At 37.9% G+C, this 12,920-nt stretch overlaps 1 protein-coding gene across 1 annotated transcript; it reads right to left on the bottom strand.

The window, feature by feature from the left end:
• Positions 1-534: 534 nt before the first annotated feature.
• Positions 535-11,739, bottom strand: CIBAR1 (CBY1 interacting BAR domain containing 1). Its single transcript, XM_053467701.1, has 9 exons — positions 11,645-11,739; positions 8,673-8,907; positions 7,079-7,147; positions 5,670-5,771; positions 4,944-4,949; positions 3,890-3,994; positions 2,919-3,032; positions 1,944-2,048; positions 535-752 (listed from the first exon to the last, which is right to left on the bottom strand). Exons 1-9 carry the CDS (start codon positions 11,671-11,673, stop codon positions 645-647), a joined length of 873 nt encoding a protein of 290 aa, XP_053323676.1. The 5' UTR covers positions 11,674-11,739; the 3' UTR covers positions 535-644.
• Positions 11,740-12,920: the final 1,181 nt, after the last annotated feature.

The following is a 12,920-nucleotide window of genomic DNA, read 5'->3' as shown; positions in this document are numbered from 1 at the left end:
AGAGCATGTTAGGTAAAGAGTTACAGCTAAGTGCATTCAAGTTATGTTAGTCAGTGGCAGTTTACTGGAAACAAAAATGTAAAGCGATTCCACATTCAATACCAAAATAATAAATTGTGTTTACTAATATAACACAAATACTGTCATTTATACTGTACACCACATGGCACTTCTTTAAACAATTGTTTATGGCAATCCATTTACTGTGCAGGTGACCATTTTCCAACCTGCAAACAAATTCTTGCCCTCTGTGCTTGAAGGCAGTTCAATCATATTGCATTGTTCTTGTGTTCCATTTCAGAAGATGACTTCCAGGCCACATAAAAACCTCACTCACGGGTAGTAACTAATGATATAGCCAGTCCCCCACCATATTTGCACATGCTTAGAGATGCAAAAATACACCTATAAATAATATGAATATTTTGACATACTGAATTTGCAAAACCTCAGACATACACACGTTGTTAACATGCAATACATTGTGTAAGGCACAAGTATAACGGATGATTCACTGAATAACACTTTGCTGCATTTTCGGAGAAGCTGCATTTATTCCATGTGAGACTCCCTGTTAGTCGGAGACAAGTCTATGAAGTTGAGGTAAGAGGAAAACCTGGGTAAATTGCAAAGCCTCATATATGCTAATCATCCTCATCAGATGAATTCTCCTCATCTTCATCTGCTACGTCATCATCATCATAATCTTCTTCCTCCTGTGTTTTTTTTGTGTGCCAGGTACCTGTAGGTTGCTAAAAATACAGAAAGCATATTGATAAAACAAGCAAGAACATGAAATAAAAAAATGTATTTATACACACACATCTTTATATTAACCTCTTAACGACCAATGACGGGCCAGACACGTCACACAAAAATGGTCAGTTAACGACCAATGAGGTGCCTTTGCTTAAAACGGAGTTGCTGTAATGCCTCGATGTTGAGGCATTCAGCAACACCAAGATCAGCATCAGGGGCCATACCTGGCCCCTCTCTGGGTGTCAACGTTCACCATACACTGTATGGCGGTGGACACCCGGTTTAAAAGAGTTGTGGTGTCGCTGAAATGCCTCTATAGCGAGGCAGTCAGCAACACGGAACACCCGCCCCAGACCGGAGAGCGCTCACAAATGCCACTGCGAAATATTTTGCAAGATGGCGGCGCATGCTTTAAAAAAACAACAAAATTGCGAAGCCATGCAAGTCAATGGAGCCCAGCTTTCTGATTACAATGTGATTAGTAAAATATATTTTAAAAAATAAAACATGGAAAAAAATACCATGAATTTTGACAAAGGCTGTTGGTAAAAATTAGTGCATGTAAAGGTTTAAAATACTGCCATTTGAAATACCCTGGGGTGTCTAGTTGTCAAAATTACAAATTTAAAATTGAATTAGCCGGCTTCAAAGATGGCCCACTTAGGTCATGAGGTAGTAAGACCAGATTCCAAGTTGAAAAATGCGCACTCCCCAAATGTGACATTTTACCTCCTTAACAACCAGAGAAACACATGCATGGGTGGTATCACTATACTCGGGAGATGTTCCTGAACACATATTGGGGTGTGGTTGACAGTGACATATACCTGGAGCTATAAACTCATACCTGATGTACAATTTGTGTAAAAAAAAATAACAGAAATTAGTAACACAAAGGCTGGTGGTAGAATCTCAAGCATGGAAAGGGTTAAAATACCAGCATCTGAAATACCTTGTGGTCTCTAGTTTTCAAAAATCTCACAGATCACTTTTTAAGCTTGTTTAATGCCATGGCGTGCCAGGCACGTCATTGGTCGTTAAGGGGTTAATATAACCACACAATGGTTTGATTATATAAGAGGCCATGACATCACTACAACAGGACTGTAATACACATTTAGTGCCAATACACAATATTGGATGCATTGTACATGTGACATGTATTTCAAAGTCCAACTATTTACCGATAACGATGAAGACATTCCTTTTGATGACCCACTCCTTGAATTGGCACGTACTATGTCTAAGCGAGATTGGAAATCAGGTGGGTGAAGGGAACTTCTGAAAACCTAAATATTTGGAATATGATTTATAACAATAAGATATAATAAAATAATGTTAACAAAAATCTAAGAAATAAACTTGAATTTGGGAAGGAAAAAAAGGATGTAATACATGGGCAATTTACAAATCTATAATAATGAAGCAATTAAATGTGTTCCTTATATTGCCAAGGATTTGGCCGTATACAGGAAATGATGCATATCAGGAATTCCACCAAACATCTGCTTTAAATGACTGAAGGCATATGAACCAGCACATCTGGTGCTTACTGTTTCCAAGCCTATGTTGTAATATGTGAGTAATAAGGTTAAGCTTAAAATGGCAGGTGTTCCGGGTGGGTCTTAGTCTGGTAACACTGCTTTTAGAGAACATGGTACTGACCCAATGTGATCGTTGAAACCAAAGCCACTAACGGTACCAGAGGTGTTAAGGTTTGTGGACATATTTCCCAAAACAAAGCCTTCTGGTCCATTCATGAGCAATATTTGCTGTATAACACAACAGGACACACACAGAACAAAAGCTTCCACAATCACAGGTAAAAATGTACCTTATCACGAATATAGGACCCACTCGTTTATAGGTCACACCAGTAAAGCTTGATATTAATTAATTTTAAAAACATTACTAGAAAGCTAAAACTGTATTTTCTCGCTCTCCCATGCTTAGTCTTCACTCTCTCTCAAAAGGGTGGCGCTTCCACCATTCCCCTCATTTGAGGAGCAGGGGAAAGTCCATGCCCTTGAGTATGCTCTTTCCTCGTTCCCCCAATTAAGGATTTAAATTAGGGGAAAAAAAGCGCTGCATATAAATCGGGAAAATATGGTAAGTCATCCATGGTTTAGCATTTTACTAACCAGCGTTTTCTAACTTACCTCTAAATCTTCCTCTTCATCAATGTTATCAACATGATGATAAGCTGTAGTTAGCACCTCTAGAGCTTTTCCATGGAACAACATTTCAATCTTCACAAAGTCACAAAATATTTTCTAGTTCAAATATAGAAAATATACACACATTATTGTATACAATATTTAGGCAAAATACATATTTTTGAAATTGCAAGCCCCAACATATTCTTCTTAAATTTAATCTACCATTAACATTATTTCCAGTTGAACAGCAGTGGCAATTTATTTAAAACACGGTGTATTTGACTGCTGGATATTTGTTTTATTAGTTTAACGATTTCACTTATTTTACACTGTGATTGTTAACGACACCTTGATTTGAGGACCGATGCATTTTGTTATGCTGCTTGAACTGAATATTGAATATAGCGTTGGATGCTAAATATACCGTTTTGGAGGATTGTGAGATTTTTTTTTATGTAAGGATTTTTTAAATGATTTTTTTTTTTTTTAAAGATCATCTAATCGTTGGTTAATTTCCTTTTTTATCAGAGATACCATGGAAAGAAACAGCAGTTACCCAAAGGGTCTGCAAGTGGATTAAGGGAGCAGTAGTCTGCTCTGAAAAGTGTGAGAGGCTAGTAATTTGATTCCTTTCTATGTCTACATTGGTATTTTATACTTTTATTGTCCTATGAGAATTTTTGTATTTTGTCTCCTTTGCCATATATGCCCTTGAATTAATGGATTGTTAATACCGTCATAAAGTAAATCTGATGAACTAAAATCACCAAGGAACAAATGTAACTAGGAATTACTAAACTGTCAAAATCAACCGATACACCAAGGTCTTTAAAGCAAAGGGAAGAGCCCAAATAACCCATTATATCCAACAGCCCAGTAGTCTAAAAATATACAGTAGAATTGTATATTAAGATACAAAACACACTTGAAGGTTATTTTTACAACATTTTAAATAAATTAAATTCAATTACTTTAAGGTCTTTTATTTTCTGCTTCTCAAAATCGTCAATGGTTTCCTCAAGTTGACGACTTATCCGAGCTGCATCCATTGTTGCTCTTTGTAATTCAGACTCTGCCTAATAGCCAAAAACAGGGATATAAAGTAATAAGCAAAAAAACCCTCTCATTTACACTTAGGTGCGTTCGCTAACACAGGAATTTGCAAAACAATAGAATGTTTTAACTATCTGGTGTTTATTTACTATAGGGGGAGTTGGCCTGGCTAGTTGTTGCTTTAACTTACTATTATAATAAACAAGTTTATTTTGAGTGAATGGCTGAGCTGCCATGTATAATTCATAATATAATGGCTGAGGAGACTGAATACATGTCACAAATTTAACTATACACTATACAGGGCTAGTCAAAATTTCAGCAGAAAAGCTCACTGAGCTTGGCTCCTTATAGTGCATTGAAAAGTGAAGGAGGTGAAACATTACTCTACCTATCGTGAATACATCTTTGTTTATAACACATGAGTTTCTCAAACAAGGACTTGTATTGAACTTGTATAATGTATAGTTAAGTTGTTGAGATGACTTTCAAAACATCTCCCTACATTACATATACATTCTGCAGGGCCATTACAATATACTTTATTTATAGAGCGCCAGCAGATTCCAACAGGGAAAATAAGTAGTAACAATAACATAAAATATTGAAAACAACATTAATACACATTAAGACATACCAGTACAGAAGGAAAAGAAAGACCCCTGCTATTGCAAGTTTATAATCTATAAAGGCCAGTTCAACCCTTTTTGTAGACAAAGCTCACTGGGATTTTAATAACGCACAGTGAGATTAAAGAGTGACGAGAGAATATCTGAGCACTGGCAATGAAACAATGTTCCGTAAAATAAGAGACCTCCATTATTCCAACACAAAGATATAAAATGTACTATTCTATATATATTTTAAATATATATATATATATATCTATCATCACAGTCATATCATTTGCGCATTTTATAATACAAGTTGATTGTTGCGTCCTTTTCTTGTTTCCTGTGAAATATTTTGTACCTGTGACTGTAAAGAGTGGTTAAGGAGAAACAGCAGATGTATTTCAAAAATATGACCCTAGGTATCTTAGGAACCTAGGCTTAAAATGTCTAATTTACACAATTAAAAGTACATGAAGCAGACATGGACTTCATGAAAGAGCCATCAGCACTGCTCTGGTGAATAGAACATAATTATGTGAGCGAATGGCAACATTTTACATAATACCACACAATCCTTTTCTAATTAAATTCATTGCACTGTGGAGAGATGGAAGTGTTGTGGTCCAGCTATACCTTACAAGAAAACAACAAAAAGAATCATAATATATTATTGGACTCCATGACACAGCTCTATCATCAGCCCACCACAGAAAGTTAATAATTAATATTCCATGATACAGGGTGAATCGGCTGGTACCTGCTAATAGCAGCAACAACTGTCGGAAAAGGTAAGTACATACAAAACATATTCAAGTGAAGTGGGAATATACCCTCATTCATCCTGGATTCATACGCTAAGTAATGACGTTGGGTTTCATAATCTAGAATAACCAATATATGGCTATATGAAACTATATGCTATCCAGCTTTAAAAAAAAAAAAAGAAAAAAAAAAATCGGTTAGGTTTCTAATATAGGAATTTGAATAACTTCCCATTATAACATATTTTTGGCATAACAAAACAGTTCTGCACTTTTCACATTATAGCCACTAGAACTGTAACTATTCCGCCTACAAAGGATACAATTATCTGACGATCTGATGGATTTCTTTGACGGGTTTTTTCCAGCTGAGCCATCTGCTTTGCTTCCCTGTTTCTAGCAGTTAAAGTCACCTTAAGGTCCTCCTGTAAAAGGCAGAGAAATAAGGATTTTGTTATGAGTTTTTATTTATCACTATTATGAACACAAAAGCGTGTGCAAACATGCATGAGTACAATGTAAAATAAGGGGAAAACACAAAAAAAACTCAAGGTAAAAATGGATAAGCAGCTCCAAAAAACAAAAATAAATACTAATCAAATAGGATACAGGTGGGAGCACTACAGATAAGAACTTATATATGTATACAACTGGCAAGGACTATACATAAAATGTTTTAATATGGTCAAATGACTCCAGAACACATTAAACATAAAATATCAAATTACATACATGTGTGGTGAATATATAATGTTAAAATACATATAAAATAACAAAATAAATATGCAATGGTTTAGCAGTCGTGCGTCTGGCACAGAACCTGACGCGTTTCGCCGCTGGTAAGTCAAGATAGCCCTCGGTTACGAAACAAAACAAACAAACAAAAAAAAAAAGGATGAATTAGGAAGACCAGAGCTTGGTACTTAATGTTTGTTTCATGTGTCTGTCTGTTGGGGTAAAGTTTATTTTGTGTCCTGCTGGATAGAGAGTATTAGAGTGTGCTTGGTTTACACCTTTATGTAGTGGTTGTTTCATACGTTCTGGTGGAGGTTTTTCGCGTTAGTGTGGAGGGTTAATCCCGCAGCGATATCAGGGAAGCAACATCGGAGACAGACATATGAAAGAAACATTACATCTGACTTAAAAGAAGGATCCCAAAGTACCAAGCTCTGGTCTTCCTAATTCATCCCCTTTTTTTTTTTTTTTTTTTTTAAAGTAACCGAGGGCTATCAACTTTCCTACAACTCTGAGGAAGCTGCTTTCCAGTGGCGTAACGCGTCCGGTTCTGTTCTTTCATATCCAAACCCAGATAATAATTAATATCTTAGAGGGGGGGTCGTTTTATTGCAGTATATTGTGAAAGCTTATTCTTTGTATTGGCTTGTGAAGAGAGACCGGTGGTCACAGGGCTAGATCATTCACAAGAATGCATTCTGGTTGAAATCAACAGGGGTATAGTAGTAGAGCGTGTGCACTGGCAAGCAGGTGATGTTTTTGACCAAAATAATTAACCAGAAGCCAAAGAGCTGGTGCAGGGAAAGAAAGAAAATGCATAGGAGATCCAAATGAATCCCTCCATGCCCAGCAAGGGGGGAAATCATGAATGTAAAGGGGACACAGCTACCATGTGCATTAAAGTGGATACTATGGCTGGAGTGTTAATCACAAACATTTTAATTCTAGAACTACACAGCTTGTGTGTGATAAATGTTAAAAACAAGTACATACCTACCCTTTTGAGCTTAACTATTGCGCCATAACTTTTGAGTGGTTCCACTACTTTGACTTCAAGTCTTTCAACCTAAAGTAAGAAGGAAATATAATAATTTGATGTACAAATAACATACTAATTATATAAAAGAAATACCTAAGCTGGTTTATTTTTGTACTCTTCACTACAGAGGTTTTAACATTTTTGCAGCTACAGTATAGCTGTAATTATCTTCTCTCTTATTTAGTGTGCCCACACAAGTTATATATTGTTTTTTTTTTTCAGAACCATATATTTTTTAAAACTAGACACCTCAAATGCTGGTATTTTAACATTTGCTATGCACTAAATCTACTATTAGACTTAGTCAAACCTTAAGGTAGTAATTTATTTTATCACACAAATTGTACTTCAGGTATAATGTTTCAGCTCCTGGTATATGTCACTGTCAAACAACAGCCTGACATGTGTTCAGCAACATCTCCTAGGTACAGTAACACCCCACATGTATGAGGTTGTCAGGTTATTTGGGAGCTGAAAGGCCACATTCAGGACATGCGCAATTCCGTTTTTTCACTTGGAATTTTGACTTCTGGTCCTCCTGTCCTTTGTTTGTGGTAATTGTCAAGCAAAATGCTTATGGTAAAGGGTTAACAAGGCATCTTGCATGAAGGAGAGAAAGTTTTTTTAAGCCACATTCTGCCATCAATGTTATCAGGAGTCCTGGCCACACCCTATCATAAAAATCAGTGGGGCAGGAACAGCAATGACAAGAAGATGCCATTAGGGAATTTAATAGGGCCTGAGAAATAAGAATAGGTCACCTAGCTATCAGATACCTGTACACCTGTTATTAAAGTACATGGCACCATAACTGCAAAATATAAGATAATAAAATACCAGGCAGGAATTTGCTGCCAGGTTTTACGACCCGGTTCATAAAGTGCCTGGGCTACACACTCCCCCCCCCCCACGTGACACCAAATGGGCAGACTCCCAGAGAAAAAGGTAACAAGGGTTCTATAAGAATAGGAACCTGGGACTAAAACGTAGAATTTCTTTATATTTTGTGACCGTATCATCAAGAAATTCCCACAGATTATTTTCCTTTTGTTTTATATAAAATGACCCTCCTCTACACCTTTAAATATAAAATAAAAAAAACACACTTTAAAAAAAAAAAATATATATATATATATATATATATATATAATTCTTAACAGCAATCACACTCCTATCATGCCCAGGCATACCCAGATTCCAGCATGCACTGGCTGACTAGGCACGATAGGAGCGTCACTGCTATCATGCCAAGTCAGCCCCGTACATGCTGAAACCTGGCTAGCTGTCCTCTTGTGTATTGATGCTGCCAGCAGTATGGGGTCAGCATATCACTTACAGCCTCCCTGTACCATGCTCCCCCTCCTCACACTTACACAGCCAAGCAACCATTGCGTAAAATACATGTCCACTTGAGTGGCAGTTGGTAGTAAGTGATGATCAATCTGTCAATGGTTAAGGTCACAAACACTGCAAACAAATCTGCAAAGAGCTCGACCGTCTAACATTGAAATCACAAAACATTTGTCATAATTCCTGCTAACCCCATGAATACCTCTGCCTGACGGTAATCCTGTAGCCTGGCAAGTTCATCAGCAAAGTTTTTCAACCCAGTTTTTAAGTTTGGGGTTTCAGTGTCTGCATACGTGTTGATTGCTCTGACAAGAAGATCGGCTTTGTCCCGGAGTCTGGCGGTCTTGCGGACATACCCGGCATATAGTTGACATAGATCTCCAAAGTGCTTTTCCACATTGTTAACAGAATCTTGTATCTGTCTTGTTTGGTTGTCTCTGGAAAGAAATACAATGGAAAAAAACATTAACAATGTGATTTTATCAAGAATGTAGGTTTTATATCATTACACACACAGATGTGATCCAAATTTTCATTATTAATTAGTTGTTGCAGCCCTATACAGGTCCCTTGCAGCTCTGAGGTGGAACTGGATCCTAGCCTTTTAGAAGGGCTAAATGGGGGGGGGGACACACACCCGCCCAGGGAACTACATTTCATTGGTAACATGTAAAAATAGTTCCCCACTGTCATCATAAAAAAGTCCAAATATATATATAATTTGCACACACATACAGATACTACATACACACACACAAAAATACTATGGCAAGCTATAACAAAGGCTGGTGGTAAAATGTGTTCATGGAAAAAGTTCCAGCATTTGAAATTCCTAGGGGTGTATATTTTTCAAAAATATATGGTTTGATGGGGTAAATTGAATAGTTTTTTTAGTTGATTAAAATCTGCTGGAGATTTAGTCGACTAAATTCTACTGAAGAAGAGATTTAGTCGACTAAAATATGACTAAAACTCAAATGGCATTTTAGTCAAAAGACTGACTAAAACTAAATTGAAATTTCCTGTCAAAATTAACACTGCTCTGGTCAGACCTCATCTCCAGAAAGATTTTGACATTCTAGAGAGAAGCACTAGGAAAACAGCGAACGGTTTGCAGGATAAAAAAATATTAGGAAAGACTGAGGGATCCCAATATGTAAAGCAGAAGGGATTGAGGAGAGATTTGATTAAAAAAACATTTAAATGCGTGAAGGGATTTACCAAGGTAAAAAGTGGAAAGTTTGTTTCAAATTAGAAGAAATGTTAGAACAAAAGAGATCAGAGGCTTATATGTACTGTAAAGAAGTCTTACTTTACTGAGAGGGTAGTAGATAAATGGAACATCCTCCCAGCAGAAGGGGCAGAATCTAATACAGGACTATGGGTAGACTAGCCAAAGGTTCTTATCTGGCATCTATGTTTTTTTAGGTCTCACCTGCAGTACCACCGCTAGACATACGGGGGTTACGTATAAAGGAGTTGCAATTGCAAAGGCATTAAAAGTTTACTGATTGCGACTATTTTTTAAGCTGTATTGCGTGCCATGTGCACATAAATTAGGCCAATTGATTAGAAGACACAAAAATCATAGCATAAAATGTTACGTATAAATATTTGGGGGGAAAATAACAGCTACATTTCATAGGTGACATTATAGAAACTACCCCCCCCCCCAAAAAAATTGACAGCAGATAAGAACTGTTCATCCCATGTAGTCTGCTATTACCGTATTTGCTCGATTATAAGACAAGGTTTTTTTTTGCAGAGCAAATGCTCTGAAAAATAACCATCGTCTCATATCTGAGGTCATCTTCTAATCAGACCTCAAACTGCAAGACTAAGATCCTGATCCCCACAGCGCTGCAGGGGACCTTCACATGACCTTCCAGTGCTCCTTCATAGAAGCCCGGCGGAAGTGCCGGCAGCAGCACCGGCTGCCCCACTGGATACCAAGGAATCTGAAGCACTGCTAAGTCGGGGTAGGGCAAGAGTGGGGCATATGGGGGGGTATAAGGGCTTTCTGGAGGCAGAGTGGCATTTAGGGGGTTAAAAAGAACATCAGGGAGGCAGAGTGGCATATAGGGCGTTAAAAAGAACATCAGGGAGGCAGAGTGGCATATAGGGCGTTAAAAAGAACATCAGGGAAGCAGAGTGGTAAATAGGGGGCTAAAAGGAATATCAGGGAGGCAGAGTGGCATATAGGGGGTATAAGGCATATCAGGGGGTATAAGGCATATCTGGGGAGAAGATTGGAAAATAAAAGGAAACGAAAACAAAAAATGCATTTTTCTCATAGCTCACATATGCAACAAAAAATGCATTTTTCATAGCTTACATATGAATATTTACTAGTAAAACACTTTTTCCTATAGGGTAGTCTTATATTCAGGCTTTTTTCCTAAATTAATATTCAAATTTGGGGGGGGTGTCGTCTTATAATCGAGCAAACGCGGTATTTCTACTGTTACGACTCAACGTTTACTTGACCCTGGTCTTACTTTCACGACACCCCAACGCCGTGCTATCCGGAACGGAGGCCGCAGGGGCAGACAGTGGCAAAGCAGCATTTTTTCAGGATTTTTTGAGGGACAGATAGGTCAATTATAGAGACCATTTAGAATTAACTTTATTTTCCTTGGGGAATTCTTTATTTACGGCTAGTACATATTGTTGAAAAAAACTTAAAAGAAATATATAAATATTTTATTGTATGCAGCTTTAGCATAATTAAAATGAGGCCAGCGAGTGAATTTACTATCATAATTTGGGTGTTTCATAAGGTGTCATGTTAGCGCTGATGGCACTAACCACTATGACTTATATACACAGTGCTCAATACTCACTGTGTGCAACTCTGGTTACGTGCACAATTGTATACATATTTTGGTGGCTTTTTAGTTCCTTCTGTCCCGACTGATTCAGGTATTTACTACCCTGTCTGTAAGGCAGAACTTTCTCAAATTACTAACACTCCGTCACGAGCGGTAACTTTGTGTTAAGAATTCATGCATTTGATTTACAGCATAAAATGCAGCGTCCCGAAGATAACGTGTGAGCAGCCATCTAATATATATATATATACATACAACATGCATCACATGAACAGACCATAGTATAGTATCTGAACATTTACCCCAAACCCTTCCCATCCCAACCCTTAGGCAGATCGGTTACCTGGCCCTTGCCTCGGGGGTCTGGCTCATGTTGATGATGGCGCGTCCTACAGCTTCACAAAAGCAGCTCCACCCAGACGTATCCGTCACTAAGGAAACCGCGTCGCCGTGTGGTTACGTACTACGCCACAGTGGGCGTCATCAAAAAGGGACTGGCCGGCTTACAGCTTTCGGGTGATGTGTTGGTTTCCGTTAGTTACTGGCCAGCCTCCCTGTGCAACAGCCGTTACTTCGTAATTATAGTTTCAGAACGGTGTTGGAAGTTACTATCGTGTTAGTGAAATAGTAATATGCAATTGCAGCGTTACATATATATATATATATATATATACATATATATTTATATATATAGAGACATATATATATATATATATATATAGACTTATAGATAATTAGATATATAGAGACATATATACAGATATATAGAGAGACATACCGGTATATAGAGAGAGACATATATATATATATATATATATATATATATATGTGTGTGGATACGTGTGTGTGTGTGTATATATATATATATATATATATATATATATATATTTATATATATATATATATATTTATATATATATATATATATATATATATGGACCCCCTTTTGCCCCTTTTGGCCCCCTCCAGGGCCAGATGGCATACACCCAAGGATACTATGGGAAGTTAGTCAAGAAATTGCCAGACCACTGTTTTTGATTTTAAAAGATTTTTTCCTGTCGGGAATGGTACCAAAGGATTGTCAGAAAGCTGATGTGGTTCCTCAGCACTCTGTCCCACGTCTTAAAAGGAGTGGGAAGAAGAGCTGAGGCATGGCCATTGGGCAGCGCGGTGCGTGCACGCTGGCCCCTTTAATTTCATGAACGGCCTCCACCCGCTGCCCCCACCAGACACCATGGAGCAGTGGTAAGTCGGGGGGGGGGGTGTTGTATGGGGGCATAAGGCTTTTCTGGAGGCAGAGTCCCCATGATATGCCTTTTAACCCCCTTTATGTCACTCTGCCTCCAGAAATGCCTTTTAATCCCTTATATGCCAGAGTGGCATATAGGGGTATAAGGCATTTTTGGAGGCGGAGTGGCATATAGGGATATAAGGCATTTCTGGAGGCAGAGTGGCATATTGGGGGTTAAAAGGCATATCATGGGGCAGAGTGGCATATAGGGGGGTATAAGGCATTTTTGGGGGCAGAGTGGCATATAGCGGGGTATAAGGCATTTTTGGGGGCAGAGTGGCAAGCCTGGGGTCAAATGTGCATAAATGGGGGACAGGTTGGGAAATAA

The sequence above is a fragment of the Spea bombifrons genome, chromosome 5 (genome assembly GCF_027358695.1).
Source record: "Spea bombifrons isolate aSpeBom1 chromosome 5, aSpeBom1.2.pri, whole genome shotgun sequence".
Classification (NCBI taxonomy): domain Eukaryota; kingdom Metazoa; phylum Chordata; class Amphibia; order Anura; family Pelobatidae; genus Spea; species Spea bombifrons.
The sequence above is the reverse complement of the archived record's forward strand: the minus strand, read 5'-3'. Positions and strand labels throughout refer to the sequence as shown.